This window comes from Eutrigla gurnardus (genome assembly GCF_963514095.1).
Source record: "Eutrigla gurnardus genome assembly, chromosome: 13".
Lineage (NCBI taxonomy): Eukaryota > Metazoa > Chordata > Actinopteri > Perciformes > Triglidae > Eutrigla > Eutrigla gurnardus.
This window is the reverse complement of record NC_139936.1, coordinates 22,104,596-22,126,486: the sequence shown is the minus strand read 5'-3', so window position 1 is coordinate 22,126,486 and position 21,891 is coordinate 22,104,596. Positions and strand designations below refer to the sequence as shown.

General features: G+C 42.2%; 4 protein-coding genes across 5 annotated transcripts; 3 read left to right on the top strand and 1 right to left on the bottom strand.

Moving 5' to 3' along the window:
* Positions 1 to 397: 397 nt before the first annotated feature.
* Positions 398 to 9,645, top strand: malt1 (MALT paracaspase 1). 2 transcript variants are annotated; one of them, XM_084024992.1, is made up of 17 exons: positions 398 to 720; positions 1,751 to 1,917; positions 2,310 to 2,431; positions 3,361 to 3,508; positions 3,648 to 3,826; positions 3,960 to 4,056; positions 4,164 to 4,211; positions 5,098 to 5,121; positions 5,231 to 5,275; positions 5,789 to 5,992; positions 6,075 to 6,252; positions 6,446 to 6,517; positions 6,605 to 6,732; positions 7,191 to 7,340; positions 7,848 to 8,005; positions 8,127 to 8,252; positions 8,505 to 9,645. In XM_084024992.1, exons 1-17 carry the CDS (start codon positions 572 to 574, stop codon positions 8,985 to 8,987), a joined length of 2,478 nt encoding a protein of 825 aa, XP_083881118.1. In that variant the 5' UTR covers positions 398 to 571; the 3' UTR covers positions 8,988 to 9,645. The 2 variants fall into 2 exon arrangements, with proteins under 2 accessions (XP_083881118.1, XP_083881119.1); XM_084024993.1 differs by lacking the exon at positions 4,164 to 4,211.
* An 856-nt stretch (positions 9,646 to 10,501) lies between these two features.
* emb (embigin) lies at positions 10,502 to 15,010 on the top strand. Its single transcript, XM_084024995.1, has 9 exons — positions 10,502 to 10,670; positions 11,361 to 11,438; positions 11,525 to 11,708; positions 12,076 to 12,158; positions 12,327 to 12,463; positions 12,859 to 13,020; positions 13,731 to 13,848; positions 13,970 to 14,000; positions 14,092 to 15,010. The coding sequence occupies exons 1-9, from the start codon at positions 10,598 to 10,600 to the stop codon at positions 14,150 to 14,152; spliced, it is 927 nt and encodes a 308-aa protein (XP_083881121.1). The 5' UTR covers positions 10,502 to 10,597; the 3' UTR covers positions 14,153 to 15,010.
* A 233-nt stretch (positions 15,011 to 15,243) lies between these two features.
* mrps30 (mitochondrial ribosomal protein S30) lies at positions 15,244 to 18,240 on the bottom strand. The gene is made up of 5 exons (XM_084024994.1): positions 17,568 to 18,240; positions 16,959 to 17,104; positions 16,473 to 16,578; positions 15,965 to 16,141; positions 15,244 to 15,742 (listed from the first exon to the last, which is right to left on the bottom strand). The coding sequence occupies exons 1-5, from the start codon at positions 18,196 to 18,198 to the stop codon at positions 15,483 to 15,485; spliced, it is 1,320 nt and encodes a 439-aa protein (XP_083881120.1). The 5' UTR covers positions 18,199 to 18,240; the 3' UTR covers positions 15,244 to 15,482.
* Positions 18,241 to 18,845: 605 nt separating this feature from the next.
* Positions 18,846 to 21,213, top strand: hint2 (histidine triad nucleotide binding protein 2). Its single transcript, XM_084024996.1, has 5 exons — positions 18,846 to 19,072; positions 19,303 to 19,440; positions 19,535 to 19,639; positions 20,728 to 20,800; positions 20,889 to 21,213. Exons 1-5 carry the CDS (start codon positions 18,986 to 18,988, stop codon positions 20,978 to 20,980), a joined length of 495 nt encoding a protein of 164 aa, XP_083881122.1. The 5' UTR covers positions 18,846 to 18,985; the 3' UTR covers positions 20,981 to 21,213.
* The last annotated feature ends 678 nt before the right edge of the window (positions 21,214 to 21,891 follow it).

Here is a 21,891-nt window from a genome sequence, read left to right as displayed (position 1 = left end):
TATTTTTTTAATTGACAAAAATCAGAAGTGTGATTCATGGCACAAATCAAACAGGATCACAAACTGATTTGTCTCTCTCTAAACACTATATGTTCCATGGTGGTCAACCACAAAGCTGATTATTGAAAGAAGGTAAACATTTTATTGTTGAAATGTATCTGAAAAAAATTCTCAAGATGGCTACGTTAGCCAACCTGCAAATGATTCTACAATTTGTATTACAAAGGAAACAAATCCCCAAAACGTTTACTTACGGTACCTTCTCTTGACGCAGATACAATCTTTGACAGAGGCAACCCGCAGCTGGAGCTGTGCTTGTCACCGGGGGGCGGGGTTAAGGGTTGATCGCTGAACGCCGCCTCGGTCTGTAGCCTTCAGCCAGGTATAGTTGCGTAGCCGCGTAAAGGGGAAAACCAAGTGAGTACAGTAGCAGTAGGTGTGACTCCTACCACTATCACGCTTTCTTCCAGGAAGTAGTCTTTTGTCTTGAAGTGAAATGTTGTCAAGGGGAAGACAAGTGTCTCCAGTCTGAACGCAGCGGTTTGATTGTAAACCGTTCCCGCTGGCCGCCATGTCGGATTCTTTGGACCGGTCCACGAAGATCAACTTGTTGAGGGAGCCGGTTCTGAAGAAGCTCTGTGACGTGTTGGACAAATCCAGCACGAAAGGTTGGCGAAAACTGGGAGAGATAGTCGGCAAGGAAAGACGGTTTAAAGTCAGGTAGGCTGTAAACTGTATGAATGTTGTACAAACTTTATTCGCAACACTGTTACAGACTTATTATGTCATAAATGCTTATTTCCGCAGGATTTATAGATGGACAGCACTAAGACTTGATTATGTATTGCATATAATGTACATTTTATAATTAAAGTGCCCAGTAATAACTGTACTGTATTGCTGGTGCAGGTGTAGTATATACAGTAATGCACTGTATAGCAAAGTGCTAAATGAAATATAAATCGTATATTCTCACAGGTAGGATTATGTAATAACACAGTTTTACGAAATAACATTAGATACAAACCACAATGTTATGTTAGTAGTAATAATAATAATTGTATGCTATATATTAACACACATTTGTTTTTGACTATATGCATTATAGGTTTATTATAACAGAGGAAATGAGAGCGACATAAACCCACAATACATCATAAATAACATCAGAAAATATTAAAAACCTAGATTTACTCATTTTCTGGTGTTATGTCAATGACTTTAGGATCTTCAGTGGTTTCCTGTCCTGTGGTTTGAACTGTTGTGCACGAGCTATAGATCATAATTGTATCTTCAGTCATGATTACAAAATTGAATGTCGGCTCACGGCCTTCCGATTAATAGATGGATGTCTTTGGTTGATATTGGTCAGCTCTAGCTTAGTAATCATGTTTCATATTTTGTTTTCCAGGAAGAAAATAATATTGGATTTCATATGATAAACAATAGTTATTCGGCATATGTTGTTGAATAGGTGAACAGGGCTTTTAAATGAAACCATAAATCACCATGTAGCTTTGATATTATCATACTGTCACTTAGAAACAGTTTAATTTCTGTCCCAGTTCCTGTTTGTAATAAGTATTTAGTAATGTTTTGATTTTCTTTTGTGAGTTTTATGTGTAGATTCGTATGCTCCTTCTAAAAATACATCGAGGGCTGCTGACCACCTGAGTGCAATACCTTCTATGTGTCAACGTACTGCTGTTTGAAACGTGACGTGCTGTCAACCTCCTGCATTGTTCTCCAGCTCAGACGACATGGAGATGTGCTCTCTGAAGGTGTTGGAGTTGGAGGGAAGTCCGAGCCGCATGCTGCTGAGGCTTATGGGTGAACGAGGCTGCACCACGGGTCACCTCGCTGACTGCCTCCACATTCTGGGCAACTCAGAGGCCCTGCAGTGCCTGAAGCCACCAGGTACAGAAAACTAACCTCCACGCTTGTTATCATGTTGTCAGGTATTCAAAGTAGGCAGATCTTTGTTGATTTATGACTCACCTCATGGAATCAACACTTACAGCATGTTGCCATCCGGTTTAGAGACTGTTTATCTCTAAACAAACTTGCACTCCATGCTGGGATCAATCATTGAAAGAGGAAATGTGTTCATGTGTAGTATTGGTAGGGTGGTAAGTATAATGAAACTGCATATACAGTCTTGGGAAACAACACCTTTTTAACTGAAATTGGGGGATTTCTATATGTAACATTTAATGTCATATTTGGTACAGATATGTATTCCTTCTAAAGTCTGCGTAGCAATTTAAGACAAAGTGAAAATTGAAAGTGAAAATTTCCTGAATGTACAGCTCTGCAGATCCTCATTCAGCCCCAGGCGGTAGCTCTTACATCGGGCCACAATCTTCGCCTTAGCTGCCACGCTGTGGGCAAATCTCCAGTACAGTACCAGTGGTTCAAGACCAAGGAAGAGGTGAGCTCGACCCCGCCCCCGCTTACACACTTCTGGCTTAGAAACCTCTTTGTTTCTGCAGTTTGGTTATTTGCGAGGTATTTTCATGTCAGCTGCATTCATTATTTTGCATCACCCCCTCTTAATGCTTCACACCTTTCTCAGTATTAAACTTCAAGTTGTATCACTCTGGAGCAGTATCCCTGAAATGTATTCACTAAAACCGTATTGCTTCCGGACTCGAAGGAACTTTAGAAGTAAAACAAACTGCAGTGTGCCGCCTTAACAGGTCTGGACTTGAAAGCTTCTTCACCACTACTTCTCCATTTGTCCTGGCTCCGAAACCCAAAATCAAACAATGGTTTTATCTTTACGGCATGTTGCATCTATAGTATAACACTGCAGCTCAATGTTATGGTCTGTTTATGCAAAGCATGGTGAGCCTCCCCGTGTTGGTAGATCTGCATTCCCTGACTGAGATATACATCTATATCATGTCTCTGTCAGACTGTAATGGAGACATAAATAGCTTTTATACTTTGGCATTGAAACATCCTGTGTGAACATTTCATGCAGCACTGAGGTGTCAGAAAGAAACCAAAATAACTTAAATATAGCTGACTGCATTGAACTGCTGTGTAAAATGTTTGTTACCTTACTGTAAAATGTGAGATGATCATGTCTTTTTTGTTATAAAGCAGGTCTAAGTGCTTTATAAATACTGTGAGATAATAGACAGCCTATATTCAGAAACCTTGCCTTTAAACAAGCTGTTTGGAGTTGTGATGTCACAACTAAATAATATATTGACCTTTTGTAATGATCAAAATGGAAGGTACATATGTAATATGAACATACATCAACATACTTTTTATTTACCTGAAACTTGATTCAACACTGATAATACACTTTGCGTATATTTTTGGTAAATGTGATTTTCATAACTTCAGGTGCCAAACAGCTACTCTTCAGAACTGGTGATAAGTCCAGTCCAACTGCAGGATGCTGGCTTTTACATCTGCAGGGTCAACTGTGGAGATGCTTTTGAATTCAGCCAGTGGGCTCAAGTGGACGTCCTGAATGTCACCATGTCTTGCGGTAAGATATAGATCTTTGAGGAGTCTGCATTAGTTGAAGGACGGGACAAGTGACTCCTGTGAGAATTGAACTGGTGCTTTTCCCAGTGACAGTGTATTAGATCATGTAATCGTGATATCTGCCCTCCTTCCACCACCAGTGCAGAGTTATCACTCCTTAGAGGGTCGGCTGAAGTTGGTGATCCAGCCTCAGTACCAGCGGCTACATGCCGGGGAAAACCTGCAGCTGGAGTGTGGAGCCGTGGGACGGCCGATCCCTCGGTACCAGTGGCACAGAAATGGAGTCCCGGTCCCCAACGCCACAAAGAGGAAACTCCTGGTGAGCACAGCTCATAAGAGAAGATTTATGGCGTCACTGTCTCCAAAATTCTCTGTTATAGTTGTCAGATGTTAGAAAGCACAAGCATCTTACTTTGTTAGAGAACAAGGCTTAATGTGACTGTGCATTTCAGATTCCTCACTCGATGCAGGAACACCAAGGCAGGTACCGCTGTGAGATCAGCAGCAGCACCGAGAGAATGTGGACCAGTGAAGTGGACGTTGTGATCGGTATGTCACGCTACGCTACACCTTTTGACACTGTGATTGTGGTGCAGTACAACCAGCTCTATGTTCATTACGTCTGAGTGATTATTTGCTCTGCTCTCGACTGAAAGAACCAAGGTCATGTGTCCAGATTTCAGTGGCAGTGGAGTGCTCTGAAGGTAGAGTTGAAAGCGCCGGTGCATGGGGTATTACATTGTGATAGCCAAACAATTAGCAGGCATTAGCTGCATGCAAATGTTGATCATAAGTCCTTTAACAGCATGTGGGTCACGATCCGGTTTATTGTCCCATTAAACACTAACCAGCATGAGCCTCACGGTGTGTGATCTCCACGTTTCACGGGCATGAATCTTCTTTCAACTAATCTCATAACCTTCAATCAATTGTATGTTTAAGAAAATTTGTGTTCTATAATTGTCTTGTTGTCAACAAATGAAAAGACCAAAACCAACAAGGAAATGATCCGACTAACATGTTCCTTTTTTTATTGTTTGTGTATCAACGCCAGCTGGAGTTTGTTCTTCCTGCCATTTTTATCATTAGCTATAAATAAGACGTGATTGAGCCATGTTTGTTATAATGATGAAGGCATACACCGTCATGTTACTGTGGTAAACTCTCAGTGGGGTGTATGTAAACCGTAAAAATAGTCCCCAACAAAAGCACCAATTAGCTTGTTTGCTAAAAACGTTGATATCCAACTGTTTGAGGAAATTATTGAGGCTTTTTCAAAAATGAAACCATGTATTAATGAGCAGAAGATCAATGTGTTCAGTAGGAACTAGTTGGTTGTAGGTGCACAGCATTGAGAGACGGATTAACTTGCTTTTGTCGTATTCAGGAGATTTGTTGACAATAAGGTCGACTGAATAACAAGTAATCTCTTAATTCAAGTAACTAACAAGTTGATTTGATTGCATGGCGATTGACTGTCAGACTTCCCTTCCCTTTGACTAATCATTCTTTCCTGGATCAATAAAATACCTTTAGGACGTAAACATGCTCATTTTATATGATGCTAATTTATTTGTTATTGGCTCCTAGATGATGTTTATGCCATCGGGGAAGGTAAGTGGAAACATACTCCTCAACTATTTATACATACATATTGAAACACATATTTTTGCTAAAACAAAATTGTGATATGATCCATTTATTGTGACACTGACATTTTTAGGATCCAGTGAGCTTTTCCTGAATAGTATTCCAGAACAACTTCATGGTAAGCATCGTTTAACACATTTCTTTATGCAACAGTTAGTGAGTTGTTCAAATCTGATCACCTGTACAGCATAAGTTCAGCAACACCAGAGAATTACCCCTCTAAAAGTTTAATCAGCATCTCTGTGACACAGTGTCATCAGATTCAGTGAACAGCGAGCAGACTGGTATATGACATCAAACAGCTATTAATTTCATTGTATTTGGTATTCAAAACAGTACAACCCACACCCTGCTAGTACTTATTTGGATTTGTTGTACATTTCATTTTCCTGCAACAGTTAGCCATAAAGAAGTAGGATATAGAGAGAAAGCAAGACAAACAAAAAAACACACACACAACAAAAAACCTGTATAAAAGTGACTGGATTTGACCAGTAATGTAGGATTTATTTGAAATAACCGGTTCCCTTGTCAGCTCCAAAAGACAGTTTATTGAGGCGTAGGAGTTGTTTTCCCTCCCGTACTATAAATGGATGGTTTTCTCCCTCTCCCGTGACGCGTCCCTTCACAGCGACCGATAAAGTGGCCCTGCTGATCGGCAACCTGTCTTACCAGAACCACCCCCAGCTCAAAGCTCCCATGGTGGACGTGTACGACCTCACCAACCTCCTGCAGCAGCTAAACTTCCAGGTGGTCTCACTGCTGGACCTCACGGAGTCGGAGATGAGAAACGCCGTTGACGAGTTCCTGTTGCTGCTCCACAAGGGAGTCTACGGTACGTTGGGCCGTCACACACCTGTGGGCGGGTCCAGACAGTAGGAGAGCTGTAATACTCACTGGACATGAACCCTCTTTAGGTCTGCTGTACTACGCTGGACACGGATATGAGAACTACGGCAACAGTTTCATGGTGCCGGTGGACGCACCAAACCCGTACCGGTCAGCCAACTGTTTATGTGTGCAGAGCATCCTTAAACTGATGCAGGAGAAGGAGACGGGCCTCAATGTTTTCCTGCTGGACATGTGCAGGAAGAGGTGAGTCACTGTTAAATTTATTATATTAAACCAACAGAAGCTAGTAAAAAAAAAATGTTAATTACACGTTCCAAATGTTATCTTCAAACTGCTTGTTTCAGATGGTAGAGTAGGTTAACAGGACCCTGAAGGAATTACTTTCTCTCCAGCGTGGAGCTGTTCTGGATTTATCACCCTGTTTTGCATTTTTCAGAAATATTCATGATGACAGCGCTCCAAATATTGTCCTGAGGGTCACGGCCAACATTGTGTTTGGATATGCCACGTAAGTTCCAATCAGCAATCACGCAAAAAACACATTTTATTTTCAAGAATATCTTAAGTCTTGTATTCTTTGCTCCTGGCTGTTCAGGTGCCAAGATGCCGAGGCCTTCGAGCTGAGCTCCAGCGGCTTCGCCAACGGTGTGTTTGTCAAATTCTTGAAGAAGCGGCTGCTGGACGATGAGAAGATCACCGTGGTGCTGGACAGAGTGGCCGAGGGTGAGGGAGGAACACACGTTACCATGAATTATTAAAAGGCTATTTTGCAGTGTTTTGGTTTTGAAATCACTTGTTTTACAGAAGCTGTGTTTCCCACAGGAAGTCTCAGTTCTTTTTTCTACAGAATACAGTTTAAATAGCATGCATTGTATTATTAATGTCAGAATTGTAAAACAGAATTTCAGAGTTGATTGTCTGATATGTGCTGGGAGTTTGTTCCAAACCGTCGGTGCACAGCAGCAGAAAGCTGTCTCACCATATTTTATAATAATAAATAATAATTAATTTATACTTTTTTTTAATTCACAATTGTTGTGGGCTCATGGACTTTCCTTTATAAATGTACTGTTAATGAATGAAAAATGACTTGAAGTTGTTCTGACTATTGTTTCGGACCAGTAGCTCTGGGTGGATTAACTGCTCCTTATTCAACATCATTTATGCTTGTTGGTATCCAGACATGGGTCAGTTTGATGCTACCAAAGGGAAGCAGGCTCTGGAGATCCGCAGTAGTCTGTCAGAGAGGAGAGCCCTGACTGATCCTATCCTGCCCGGCGACAGCGCTGATGTCCCTCACGCTCGCAGCCTCCAGTGGGCGAAGGCTCACGGTGAGTTTAAAACATAGATTACAACCAATATTTGTTTAGCATTGATTATCACTGTGCTGGGAAGCTCACTGCAGCGCTGTACTGCACACAATTTAAAATGTTGACTCTGGTTAATTGATTCAACACACTTATACACGCCTGCACACATGGGGGCTTCCCAAGACAACCACCCAACAGTGAGAAACACCATCTATATTATGGAAGTATAGCAGTTTTGTGATAGACTACCACACTACCAGTGTTTTGTTCCCTAGAACCACGGTTCCCAATCTGTGTGGCTTGTGGCCCCATTAAATGAAGTGACCCTCTTACACCGGTTAGGGCCTCAGTTATGAACAGCCAACCAAACACTTATTTTTCCTTTATTTCATTATTTAATTTGAGGGATTCTAAGAGATCTGTTTTGGTTAAATATCCAGTGTTTCAGTAGAACATTTAATTTTTGGAGCATGAAAACCCGTTATTGAAACCAGTCCAACATGAAGAACCATGTGTCTGTTATTCTAGAGCTCCCTGAGAGCATGTGTCTCAACTTTGATTGCGGGGCTCAGATCAAGTTGGGCTTCGCTGCAGAGTTCTCCAACGTGCTGGTCATTTACACTCACATCGTTAAGAAGCCCGAGGACATGTCCTTCTGCCAGGCTCACGTCACCGACTTCTCACAGGTCAGTCAGTCGTCTTCAGACTCGAGGGACCAATAGTCCCAGAATGCATGGGTGTGTGCATATATATATATATGTTTGTGAGCTTGTGCACGCTGCCACCTGTTTCTTTTCCTCCCTGCAGGACCTTGATGTGGATCCTAAAGAGATGAACAGGGAGACTCCGGAGGAGACGGGGATCTACCTGCTGTCCAGCAACCTGCCGCAGCACTGTCTTTACACCAGAGTCAGCTCACTGCAGAAGCTCCGGGTAAAAAGTCCATATAATGCCGTGTGAAAGCCTAACCTCTTTAAAAGCAGAACAACTGCTGTTTTGATCATGTTCAGCTTTATTTATATGGACAATCTACTTTCCTTTGTGTTCACTTGATGGAGAATCTCTATAATTCTGTGATCATGTGTCCATCCTAGAAACTATTTTGTTCAATTTAGTTTAATTTAATTGTTACAAATCCCATTGTGTCTTGTAATAGTATTTCTTCTCTAACCCCACATGCGACAGGAGGAGCTGGTCTTCACCGTGTGCCTTCAGGGCACTTTCACCGCCATGGACGACGAATCGGTCCACTGGACCAAAAGCATCAACATTGGCAAGCCGCTGATCGCCCGACTGGACCTGAACCGGGATGTGCGGCGAAATAGCTGCCTGCAGACCTGCATGATGCCCCACAGCCCCTCCCACAGCCCCTGCCACAGCCCCGGGCCCGAACACCACCTCCATCACGGGTCGCACCAGGTCCAGGACTACAGCCGCCTGTCGGCGCAGCACCAGTACCTGGACGTCTACGAGCGTCAGGGTGCAGTGGGAGGCTGCGGGGACTCCTACTACGACAACGCCGGCCATTCTTGCTACGGACCGGCGTACGACTCAGTCGGTGGACTTTCAACCTCACCGGGGCGGCTCAGCATCCCGATAGAGACCACCGATGACATCAACGAGCTGCAGACCGTCTTCATCAACAGTCTGCAGCTTCAGCAGCCGTGAAGAGAAGCATTCAGTGTCTAACGTTTCTGCAATAGTGCTGCTCTTTCTGTTACATGTTGTGACATTATACCATTTTTTTAGAATATTATATTCTAGTTATGAGCATTATTTGCCTCAACGAGCTTTATAGTGACTTTTGTATGTGAATTGTATCTCTAAAAATATGAACCACATGAGCACAAATTAAGATTAAAAAGATAAGGAGTGAAGCAATCTGTATGGCATTCACTGCATGAACAGCCTTGTAAACAGACGTGAGGCTGGAGGAGCTCCCCCTGCTGTACAGTTGGAATAAAGATTGGTGGCCGTTAGCAGACATTTTGTAATATAATTAGCCGGAGGAGAGAAAATGATGACTAGAAACTTAAAATACAAATCTGTTGGATATAAAAAAAACACCTCCCCTGCTATTTAATGTCAGCAGCTCCTCAGAGAGTCTCCATCTGCTCTAATACGTGAACTGTAACACTTAAACACCAAAAGAGTTCCAGTCAGAGTTTCCTGCTGGGATTTAAGCCACTGTTCACATTATTATTCCCCACACATCTTTGATGCTACATTTAGGTTGTCCGCTGCACACTTGATTGACATTATTCCTGAGGCTTGAGGCCCATACCTGAATGTAAAATAAAAGTACAGCAATTGTATTATGAGGTCACTATGAGAACCCCATGGGCTCATTAGCACAGACATAAAGGCTCCACAGCGTGACGGAAACAGGAACAACCTTTTAAGAAACTACTACTAACCAGAGATATAAAGGAAGTTGACAAATAAGTGTGAAGACAGAATGGAAATGTATAGTGAAATATACTGGAAAGACCAGAGTGGTACAAAATCAACATGAGCACAGATAACCTTAATAGGAGGAGTGTGTGCTTGTGTCTATTTGACACATTTAGCCTGTGTTTGTATGACGCCATACATGAGGGTGTTATGGTTATTGATCATAGGGGTTGTTTCTAGAGGTGGAAACAGGGCTGGAGTATCCGACACAAGCAGAAGTGAGTGCTGAGTTACACAAGTATGGGACATTATTTTTGTTGAAATCTGCTCAAGAAAATTCTCCCCGCCTTTATAAATGTTAATTTGGATTAATTAATTTAGATTAAATTATCTGAAATCGACCATTTCTGATTTCACTGGTTGCTTATAAATCTCCAAATGTATGAAAAGGCTAATGAACCACAGTATCAGTAGTAGGTTGGTGGTTTCCTCTCCTGGCTGTGTTCACAGGCTCTAGCAGCTCACATCCGCTCACATAACAGCTGAGGGCACCTTGCAGAAAGCTCCACAGCAGCAGCACAATAGCAAAGCATCCTTTCTCCCCACACAAAGCAACATTTCACTTCAAGCACAGGAATGTTGACTTCAGCATGTTCACACCGGACCTACACTGCGACACAGCATTGAGAAATGAACCCGTCTGGTTGAATAATGGATGGAGTCAGCTACTCACAGGCTGCAGGGTCATATCATGGTTGCGTCACTCGTGCAGCTATTGGAGGAGTGGTGGAGGAGGGTGGGTGCTGTTTTTTTAAGATGATGCAGCAGGCAGAGGGAGAAGCAGTGAGCAACCTGCCTGCAGAGACGACAGAGGGATAATAATCATGTCAGCCTCCTGGAAGCAGCTCTTTTTTCAAATCCTCCTGCTTCTCGTCTCCTGCAGACGCACCATTACAAGTAAATGACTCTTTCATTTGGGCGTCGTGTTACAATCTTGTTCTGCATCCCAGTTCCCTGCCAGATGAGCCGTAACCTTGTGAGGAGTAGAAGAAAAATGTCTAGGGCTTCCATACCATCGTGTTTCGTTTTATCAACAACATTTTGGTTTGTTGTAGTAAATCCTAAAAGTTGTAGTAAATCCTTTGTTCATAGTCACTGTTTATTTTTCATTATGTCAGAAATCATCACGGGACACAGAAACTCTACATGAAGACCAAGAGCAATGACTTACCTAAGGATTAAAAAAAATATATAAAATGATTTGAAAGACTTTATATACCTGTGACAAATATATGATTCTATTTTAATTCGACATACATTTACCATGAATGATTGTTTATTGTCCTTATTGGGTATGATGATGATACCATACATTTGAAAAAATATCACCTTTTTTATTATAATACCACTAAAAATGAGAAGAGGTGAACCTTTCGTGAGCACATTTTGTCTGTATTCTACATTTAATCCTGCCCTGAGATATTTAGGAAATTAATATTTGATTTTTTTTGTTTGTTTTAGCTTGTTTGCATTGTACCTTCATTACTATTCTTGTTTCAGAATATCAGCTAGTGCAACCTAGAAACCAAGTATTTATTATTATATTACAACCAGAGTGTGTGTGTTAATACTGTGTTGTCTGGTCAGAGACACCCGGTCCAACGCCCCCACCTCTGGTTCCTATCAGTCCCCTGCCAACAGATGTAAGGAGCGTTTTTCTCAAAGGTAACTCTTTTAAAATCATAGTATTATGGCAGAGAAGGGTGTTTTGTGATTTTCCATTGCGTCTGTGCTTCAACTTCTCCTCACAGGTGAAAGTCACACGGAGAAGGTTGAACTGTTGAACCCTGTCAATCTAGCCCTGGAGTGTACCTGGACAGGTAACCAGAACAAACTCCCAAACATAACTGGGTTCTGGAGAAAAGATGGGGAGGAGGTGGAGAACAGTCGTGTCACGCTGCCATTGGAGAACGATCAGTATCATTTCAAACGGCTGTGAGTACTTCATATGTTCAGTATTCCATCCATGTGCTTCAGAAAAGGCATTTTCAGTTAGTTTTGATAGGTATGGCCTATGGTTCTATGCTAGCCATTTAAATGCATGTGTGTGTGTGCATCATGATTTACAAAAATCTTCTATGTAACACAAATTAAATGTATATTTTAATGGCCAGCGGCTCGAAATCTCAAAACTGACTATTCTTAGTCTGCACTGCCAATTGTAAAAAATAAATACATTCCACTTTCAGGTTATCAAGGATTAAGAGTAGAATGAGTGAATTTAAATAGAAATATTACATTTTTAAATTTACATGAAAGCAAAGCACACTGAGTTTCTTTTATATATTGTTTTGCTTTTCAGGTTCAGCATCGTCAGTGAAGAAAACCTCGGACATTACACATGCTTGTTTGGAAGTGAAGCAAAAATAGAGTTTGTTTTGGAAGGTACAGACCACATCCTTTCAACGTATATATCACATTTCAAATGTCAGCGTTGTTATCAGCTTGTTCCAGAGCTTCATAATGAACACAATGTTGAGTCACTGAGGTTGAAGGAAACAAAATGCAGGATATAATGTGCCGTCATTATTGTGCTTCCTTGTCGTCCACCAGCTCCACAGATCGGTGAGGTGCGAGATAAACCGATAGTCAGCTATGTGGGCGACTCTGTGGTGATGGCATGTAAAATGGAGGAAGCCAAACCGAAACCTAACACCTGGAACTGGTACAAAGCAAATGGTACAGACAAGGTGGGTGAGGTGCTCTGAGCATTCATGTGTGGTTTTAAATTCCAGCAGAAAACTGCATTTCAACACTATGTAACTGCATATTGTGATGTATTTCTGAGTGAAACAGTCTGTGCTGGAAGGACATAACATGGATTAGATGGTTGTTGAAAGGATTAGCTCGATATTTTATTTCCAGAAGGAGGAAAAAATATTACATTTTGAGTTAAAATATTTTTCGGAATATTTTTCATTGTTACTTTAAAACAAGCGTGTTGATGCCTTTTGGTACTGATGAAGTATTTTCTCTTTAAAAAACTGTTTAGTGGTATTTTGTTTTTCACTGTGAAAGATTGTGAATCTGATCACATTCTTGACCTCTGACCCATTCAATTTGATATTTGATATATTTCTTCCAGGAGCAGATCTTAGCTGCCACAGAGCCTCTCCGCTATGAAATCAAAAATGAAGAGAGGCAGACCAAACTGGTGGTGAACAACCTGACGAAGGCTGACGGAGGCCGGTACTACTGTGGGGCGGTGTACGGAGTCAGCACCTCCATGAGCCACGTGGAGCTGAAGGTCAGATATGGAGCGTGACAAACACTGTGGCACGTTTACTTGACTTGAGTGTTCCTAGTTTAGGTTCATACATTTACTAATTCATCTAACAACTATAATTACTTGTCACCGGTTAAAGTTTAACCTAAAAAAAGCTTATAGAATAATAACATCAAGACAATCTCAACCTTTTAGAAAATAGATAAATTACTATGTACAGAAATAAATGCACAATCAAATGTGAAAAAATAAAAATGCTTACAAATCAACTTACAATCGCCAAAGTGCAATAACCACCAAGCTAATAATAATTATTAATTTACTTTGTATTATTAGTATTGTGTATTTTGTTATTTGTCTTTATTTCCATGTTTTTTATTTAACTTTTTATTCATCGTTATATCTCCCCTATTTCTATTTCACTTTATTTAATTATCCGTTTGTATGTTTCCATATTTATTTCCTTAATCTTTTACAAATGTATTCTTGTTATAACACCTACTGGTTTGTAGCTTCTGTAACTCTGACCAGCAGCTGACCTCTAGCTGACCTCTAGCTGACCTCTAGCTGACCTCTAGCTAAGTGCCAGCAGTTAGGAGTAAAAAGGTGGAGAGATGAAGGACACAATATTCCTGGAAGGTTTTGAATGCAGGACTGTTGCTTTTGATGGATCAGTAGATGTTGTTGTACAGATTTACTGTTTCTTGAGTAAAAAACAAACTCTGCTGCAGGTCATCAGCTTCCAGGAGCCTCTGAAGCCCTTCATCGCCATCGTCATCGAAGTGATCGTGCTGGTTGCCGCCATTCTGCTCTACGAGAGAAGTCAGTCCAAGAAAAGCAACGCAGCAGGTAGTCACATGGTGCAAATATCTAATATAATTGTTAATATGTAATATAATAAGTATATATAATTGTTCACGTGTCTACTGTATGTTGTATTTTAACTTGAAATGATCTGCCGCATTCTCAGGAAATGGGGCGACTAACCAAGCAGACACATCGTGAGTACTATGATGAATCTCAGATGTGTAGATTGTTAAGTTTCCTGTTTAAATGTGTCGTTTTCATGATGTACATGTTTTCTTTCACCAGGACTCAGGATGAAAATAACGAACCAGATGAGAGTTCTTCAATGAGGCAGCGGAAAGTTTAAAGCCTGCAAATCCAACAGATCCAAGCTTCTTCAAAACTGTTGCCATATTTAAGATTCATGTAAAATGTGATTATAAAGCTATAAAATCAATATCTCAGCAGCTATTCTATAACAATCACCAGGCGAAGTGCAATAACCGCCACGTAATAATCGTTCATTTGACTCTGTCCACTCTATTTCACTAGAAGATGTGAGTTTTGTTGTTAATCGATGGAGAGAGCTGAGAGGTTACCTTCTGGTTTTAGTCTTGAACCCTGTATGCACCCGCTTCCTGTGGAAAAACTGACACCCATCACTGAGCCTCTGACACCCAGTCTCAAAAAGGAAGTGCACTTTCTTCTTTTGGGCACCAACTTCAACCGCAACTCCTCTATTTCTTCAGATATTTATGCATTATGGTTTGTGAGCAGTGCCTTACACGCTGAAGCACTTATGTCACCATGACTACCGTGCTTCAAATGATATTTTTGGGCACTTTGTCCTTGTAATGTGTGCCCAAGATGCTGTGTATAATAACGTGTGTATCATATATCGTCATATATGCAGATGCTGTGTGACTTTTTCATGTTCATGTAGTGATGTTCACTCGTTTAGTTTCCCCTTGTCGTGACTTTAACTGTCTTTAATGTTTTAGGCTGCAGACCTGAAAGGTGTGCCACTCTGTATGTAAACAAGCAAATCACAACTACAAGCAGTAAATATCTCATCACAGCCCTCGTGTGAGGCGACGTGGAGACAGATTAAAGGGCAACGCCAGCAATATTACACGTCACCGTCTGTTAACAGGTCTAACTGCACAGGAGACAATAAGTTGAGTAATAAGAGGAAGTACACGCTGAATAAAATCTGTCTCGGTTGCATTGATTTCCATCCGTTTCCTTCTTTTAAACCGTCTGTCGTAAGTGCAATGCTAAATCGAAGAGCTCCTTTGAAGGGAAGTGGCTGTAGGAGTTCAAAAATAGAAATGAATAAGATATGAATGTTAACATTTTAGTAGTAAGCACTGACACACACACACACACACACACACACACACACACACACACACACACACACACACACACACACACACACACACACACACACACGTTAATTTGAAAAGCTGGATTTTATTTATGAATAAATAGGCTTCAGTCTGCACAATAATAGTAATGTTGGATGTTTGTACAGTAATTCTTCAGGACTTTACACCTGTTTAACACAGCTTCTTCTACTTTATGAACATTACATTTTATACAAAGTGACCCTCCCCCCCTCCCGTCCGCCACGCCGGGCTCTTCCTCTTGATTCCTTGTGTCTACCAACACTTTGGAGGTCACAGTATGCACTTCTACGGCTGGTTCATGAGGAACTGGACCAGAAGCTTGATGACGCCGTCATTCAGACCCACCACCTCGCCGTCCTGCACGCTCTCGTACAGTCGCAGGCTCTCGGTGCCCCACAGGAGGTTTTTCCTGGGGTTGTCGGCGTCCGTCTCCACGGAGAGGGCCAGCGTGTTGAGCTGGTAGCAGAAGAACGAGAAGAAGTGGCCGTCTGTGATCACAGCCTGGGACACGAATGGCCTGGAGACGTCCTCGTGGTTCCAGAAACCTACAGAGGTGAGAGGAAACGAGACAGCTGATTCTTCTGTCTTCAGGTGACGTCCACTTTAAAAAGACTAGCACTAAATACAAGGGATGCACTGATCTGACTTGTTCAGTCCCAATACTGTTATCACTGATACCGATCCAGGCTTTTGGGTCACATCTGATACATCAGTGTCTGTGTCGGTGCATAAGCTGTGTGCATCTCTTTCCTGGGTACAGAACTCACCCTGGTACATGGCCTGAGCTCCCGTCCAGGCGAAGAGGCTGGCGAGTGCATTGGCTCTGAGGAAGACCTCCACCTGATCAGACTGCTGCCTCCGAGCCATCCGGTCTCTGTGGTAGCGGTCGGGCACCAGGTGGAACTGGGTGTGGCCGTAGCATGCCGGGTCTGGGAGCTTGGCACCTGGTAGTGAGACCAAGAGGAGACAACGTTGATGTGAACCGAGCAAGTGATTCAATCTGACAATGTGTCCTTTTTTAATGATTAAATCATACGTGGAGATTTATCCTAATAGTATCTAAAAAACAGGAAACACAATTGACTCATAGGCCAGAACAGGAAGAACATGACAGCAGCTTAGACATTTGCATGTTATTCAGTCTGCCCCCTAGTGGCGACTGAATAACAATTCAACTCACATACCACAACATGCAACTTAACATACAGCATGATCAGTTGATGTTCTTCTGATAAAACCCTGTAATCAGGATGAAGACGGAGCCTCTGGTGTTACCTGTGAAGATTTTGTTGTCATACTGTCTTCTGAACAGAGGCATCACGTCGGGAGCAAACTTGACCTCTGGGACTTCAGCTGCATAACAGGCCTCCAGTGGGGTAAACTGTGAGGAATTAAAATGACAGAAAACAACAAAATCACTTGAAAGCTTGATATGAAGTTCCAATAACATCATGACATCCATCAATCGATCTGCAACTTTTGAACAATTAAATCAAAAAATCAAACTCAGAAATATGTCACAGTACAGAAGAGAGATGAGCTTGCGATTACGTTTCATCTCGACATTAAGATCTCTGATGTGTCACGTTTTGTAACATTTTATAGCATCTTTGAGAATGTGTGCTTAAAGTATTCGTGTCATCAGTGGTGTGAATCTGTGTTGAGATACTTTTATTCTGGTTTGGCAGCTTTGTCATGTATGAAAACCCCCAAACATGACTTCAGGTGAATGCATGAACTCAGTATGGGAATGATGTCTACCTGTGCCAGTTGTTGAGTTATCCTGATCTGACTCAGTGGCTGGTCGTCGATCTGGAACCTGGTTGGCTCTTGGCGGCCTTTCCGGTGCCCCTTAGGGATGATTCTCTGTCCCCTCCTCCAATAAAAGTTGACCTGGGGGTTTATATCTGATAGGAAGACACAAAAGAAACATGATTTAGTCAGGTCAAACTGTTGTCTGTGGAATAATAATTCATACAATCTGTTGAACTTAATCGTGGTGAATTTAAGTTATCAGGATAATCATCATGAGTGACTTGAAAAAGCTGTTTAGCTGCTATCAAAGTAGATGTGTTGTCAGCCCTTTACTGTGGTGCTACACCTCTATTTCAGAAAGGCTGAGATGCTCGCCAATGTTGGTTGCTTGGTAAATTTGAACTATTAAATGATTTGCACGTTTCTAACTTTTTGTCCTCTAAACCAGCTGCAAGTGGTAAGTCACATAATTGGTGTTGAGTCAAAAATATCAACACCCTGTTCTCTTTGATCGGTCAAAATAAGGATGAAAACCATGTTTCCTGGGCCACATGTGAAAGTACCAGCCACATTCCCAAAGTGGATGTCAAGGCAGCTAGAAATCACAGAGCCTACCCAGACTGGAGAGGCGGAGCAGTGGGCTGTATTTGGCCAGATTGAAGGTGAGTTCGGTCACCAGGTTTCTCAGAAAGGGTCCAACCATCTGCTCTTGGTGTCTGTACACGTAAGGTTTGCGTTTCATCAGGTGCCAGTGCTCCTGTAAAATCACACGAGTCACTAAGGAGCGGATGTCCGCGAACGCATCATGTCCAACCCCGTCCACCGTGGTTTGAGCCGGGGATGGAGGTGAGCGCTCCTCCAGCTCCTTCCCCTCCTCCTCTCCCCCGGTCCTCTGCTCCGGGACCACGGTCAACTTCTCGGGCAGGCCCGGGATGTATGCGGTCTTGGTGAAGTGCTGGTACCAACTGTCTGCGTTTCGTGCGAAAGTCTGAGGGTAAACCACAAATTTCTTCCGCTGGACGCGAGCGATGAGGGAGAGCTTCTCCTCCACGGGGGAAGCACATATCTTCTGTACCTGGTCCTGGACCTGCCGCCCCCGAGCAGATTTGCTTTTAGCCGTGAGAGAGGGGACGAGGGCGGGATACGCGGGCTCCTTGACAGCAGCCTCGGTGTGAGCAAGCCTCTGGTTTCTAAACGGAGGCAGTTTTCTGGGGAACAGCAAGGGCAGCCGTGTGCGGGCCGCCATGTTTCTTCTTTGACTCGACTTCAACTTGTTCTTCCGTTGACATGTGAGCCAGTAGTCTCCCACAGCAGCGCCCCCTAGCGTACGAAAGGTTGTAATAAAATACGTATCTCCCCTATTCTAGAGTAGTCGTTTAAAGATCAACTCCTACACTTAAACAGAGAAATGTTAAATATCTGTTATAGTTAATTTAGTTTAAGCCCATGTCATGTGATTTACTTTAAATTGCTAATATTAGTGTCATTTTTAGCATCAGAGAACGGTGAGGCTCTTGAAGCGACCCTCCCTTTGGACGCATTCACAAATATCGTAAGTTTGATTTTTACACAACATTATCACGGACATTATAAGACTTAGAGAACGTAAATCTACACTACCAGGTCCAAAAATGGGAGACGATGAGCAATGAAGTCCTGTCTAATAATCGATGAGAGAAAAGTTCACTTTTTGGGCCAATAATATATGATATACTTGCATGTTTACGTTTGATCCCTGCAATACTTAATTGCCGGTACATGAATGCCCCTATACACACCGAACAGCGCTATATTAATATATGTGACCAACAGTAACTGTATGCGTGTCGTTTCTCAGTAGTTTAAACTGAAATCCGTCTTCTTCAAGCTGCGAGTCAGAACCACGTCAACATTACGAGGAGTACTTGAAGGCAACGTCAACGTACAACAGAGTTTAGTCTGTGAACTAGATCTTTGAACTTTACTGTGTTGGGTGGAGAAGATACAGCCTGGAATATTTACTTAGGTAATCCGATATTAGCTGTTAGCTCGCTATGTCTATTCGGCAGATATTGCGGACGCAGTTAGCCGGGACCAGGACGGCTCACCTCGGCCGTTTGCACCGTGTTTGTCGAGCCGAGGTAACGTTAGCTTCTGTAAACACGACAACTCTTATCCTCATACAGGGTTTCTTTTTGCTAACTGCAGCGGAGCAGTTTGACAGCAGCTGCTCCACTAGTCCTGGTGGTGACAGTGGGGGACACGCAGCGCCCCACCACCCACAGGTTTGCTTCCTTGCCGTGTTTACGTGCTTGCAGCAGATCTCAGATCAGAGCTTTCAGCCTCCTCTGTGCGTCTCTCTGACCCGCAGAGACCGCTGTGCACTAAAAGTGACGAGGTGAGTCTGGCACAGGAGGCCAGCAGGAAGTACGGCTCCCCGGCCCCCACCATCTTCTCCAGAGTGATTGACAGAAGCATCCCCGCAGATATCATTTATGAAGACGAGAAGGTAAACATCTTGTCTGACGTGGACGCCAGAGATAATTTAGAGAAGGTTGTGCAATTAAAAACGCCACATATGATGTTGTTTTTGTGTTTATCAGTGTTTGGCGTTCAGGGACGTCAGCCCACAGGCCCCTGTTCACTTCCTGGTTATTCCAAGGGTCCCTATTCCCAGAATAAGTGAGGCCAAAGATGATGATGCTGAGGTAAATCCATGCCTGTTCTCTCCTCGCTGACCCTGTACAGGGGTCGTGAGGTGCTGAGAACACTTCACCTACATGTGATTGCTGCACACATCTTTCTTAACCTGTCACAACATCATCCTCCCCTGGGCTCTTCTTACACAAGACTCCGAAAAGCTTCTCTTCATGGACTTTGTCACCCCAAACTCTAAACTTTCTTTATTTTAGAGATAATCATCCCCCCATTTGCCCAGTTAAACACATAATCCAAAAAACAATAATATGTTGCGTTAAATTTTCCTTAATTTAAATGTATCCAAGAAAATAGCCGCAGACATTTTGATTTTCCTGCCCCAAATAAATGCATCTCACACTATTATCATGAAATATGCTTAAAACACCCTGGGAACACTGTCCTTACGTTTAGTTAAGAAACAAATATATGTGTTGCACTGTTGTTCAGATAGGATACATTTAATGGTTTTCCTTTTTTGAAAAACAAACTGTAAAATAAGGTAATAATAAAGTACCCCTGCACAAATGAAGCAGAAAAGAAATGCATAAAAACAGCATTGTTATGCAAGGCCATGATAATTCCTGTGTATTTGCTGACGTTGACTGGCTGGATGAGATAACGTGTGCATACGCTCCTATCTGAAGATCTGCAATGAAAGGCTAGCGTTGTAACGTTAGAGACCAGTATTCAGAGAAGCCCAGTGGAAATGTAGAAATGACAGGAAGGCATACATTTTGGAACATAAATCCCACATACCGAATGTGTGCTCTATTTTTGATTAAACCGTCAGCGATGTGCATGACCACAGCCCAGCGTCTTATATTAAAGTGTGAATATCATTCAAGTTCAACTCATCTCACCTTAGGTGGAAGCAAAACAAAACCTTTAAAAATACATTCATGCAATAAGAAGCAATACAGATTAAAACCAATGTTTCCAGGATACAGCCTGCTCACTTTAGCTGCTCCTCCAGGCATCGAGTCCAACAGAGAACATCAGTCACACTCAAAGCTGAATCCTTGAAAAGACAATTATCATTATGAATAATGTGCAATCATTATGTCGTCAACACTCTTTTTTTTTTTTTTACTTTCAGCTCTTAGGACATTTGTTGGTTGTTGCCAAAAATGTGGCAAAGCAAGAGTCTCTCAGTGAAGGATACAGAGTTGGTAAGTTTCTAGAAATATGACTATAGAGTATGTGGGAAAATGCACTTCCTTGCACACTGAATTGTGGGTAACTCTCCGCCCTCTGCAGTGATCAACGACGGGAAGCACGGTGCTCAGTCAGTTTACCACCTTCACATTCACGTCCTGGGAGGAAGACAGATGTCGTGGCCACCAGGATAGCGCTCTCCTGTGTGTGTTGTCTCCTCTGGCTACGTTCACCTGTTTGATCCCGTCAGCATAACCTCAGCCTGTCATCCCGGACAAAGAACCAAACTTCACCAGGCAGAAATATGACTTGTACATATGTTGATTTTGACAAATGTAAAAATGAAGACTTTATCTGGCTGCAAATAAAGACAATATTTCTACTGTGGAAGCGTCTGTAATAATTAAAAATAACAGCAGATACTAGAGAGATAATAAAACGACCTAATATACAGCAATAGTCAAAGAAAATCAGGGAATACTTAACATCTTATTTTTAGGCATTTGTTTCTTTAGTTGCTGCCCCTGGGTGATGTTGATATTGTATTAACTGATAATAATGAGCGTATTCTAGTGTATGAAGTGTCCTAAGATGACTTCTGTTGTGATATGACACTATAAATAAAATCTAATTGAATTAGGTTTTCTACTCAAATTATCATGTGAGGGGAAAAATATGAATTAACGCTGTCTCATAAACGCTGAATGTATTAGAGATTGTTGTCGTGGACATTCATTAAGCATCACATTCACAACGTCAAAAAACATCTTTAGAGCATAAAACAACACGTCAACAACAACCACATCTCAAAACAACTCATTGATTTCCACATCAATAATTGACACACAAAAACACCCTCCTGTTCACATGCGTCCCCTCGGCAGATCTCCACAGGTGTCATGTGCTCCATGTTGGGCGTGAGGGTCAGAGTCTGGGCAGAGGTGGTCTGACTGGGTGGTATGATTCAGTGACCTCGGTGCCCATGAGCAAGGTAACACAGGGTCATTTGAGAACGGAGGGGTTGAACTCTGCACTATATTTACTTAATGAACTACACACACAGCTGGAACACAGCTATCAGACAAAAGAAGAAACAATGACTGAA

Excerpts from the sequence above, each read along its gene's own strand:
- malt1 (XM_084024992.1), top strand. The coding sequence starts at position 572 with ATGTCGGATTCTTTGGACCGGTCCACGAAGATCAACTTGTTGAGGGAG. Across the intron at positions 1,918-2,309 it reads GCAGTGCCTGAAGCCACCAG|CTCTGCAGATCCTCATTCAG; the intron begins GTACAGAAAACT and ends CTGAATGTACAG. Across the intron at positions 5,993-6,074 it reads GCTCCACAAGGGAGTCTACG|GTCTGCTGTACTACGCTGGA; the intron begins GTACGTTGGGCC and ends AACCCTCTTTAG.
- mrps30 (XM_084024994.1), bottom strand. The coding sequence starts at position 18,198 with ATGGCGGCCCGCACACGGCTGCCCTTGCTGTTCCCCAGAAAACTGCCT. Across the intron at positions 16,579-16,958 it reads TAACTCAACAACTGGCACAG|TTTACCCCACTGGAGGCCTG; the intron begins GTAGACATCATT and ends AATTCCTCACAG. Across the intron at positions 16,142-16,472 it reads TGACAACAAAATCTTCACAG|GTGCCAAGCTCCCAGACCCG; the intron begins GTAACACCAGAG and ends TCTCACTACCAG.
- emb (XM_084024995.1), top strand. The coding sequence starts at position 10,598 with ATGTCAGCCTCCTGGAAGCAGCTCTTTTTTCAAATCCTCCTGCTTCTC. Across the intron at positions 13,021-13,730 it reads TGAGCCACGTGGAGCTGAAG|GTCATCAGCTTCCAGGAGCC; the intron begins GTCAGATATGGA and ends ACTCTGCTGCAG. Across the intron at positions 14,001-14,091 it reads ACTAACCAAGCAGACACATC|GACTCAGGATGAAAATAACG; the intron begins GTGAGTACTATG and ends TTCTTTCACCAG.
- hint2 (XM_084024996.1), top strand. The coding sequence starts at position 18,986 with ATGTCTATTCGGCAGATATTGCGGACGCAGTTAGCCGGGACCAGGACG. Across the intron at positions 19,073-19,302 it reads ACCGTGTTTGTCGAGCCGAG|AGACCGCTGTGCACTAAAAG; the intron begins GTAACGTTAGCT and ends TCTGACCCGCAG. Across the intron at positions 20,801-20,888 it reads CAGTGAAGGATACAGAGTTG|TGATCAACGACGGGAAGCAC; the intron begins GTAAGTTTCTAG and ends CGCCCTCTGCAG.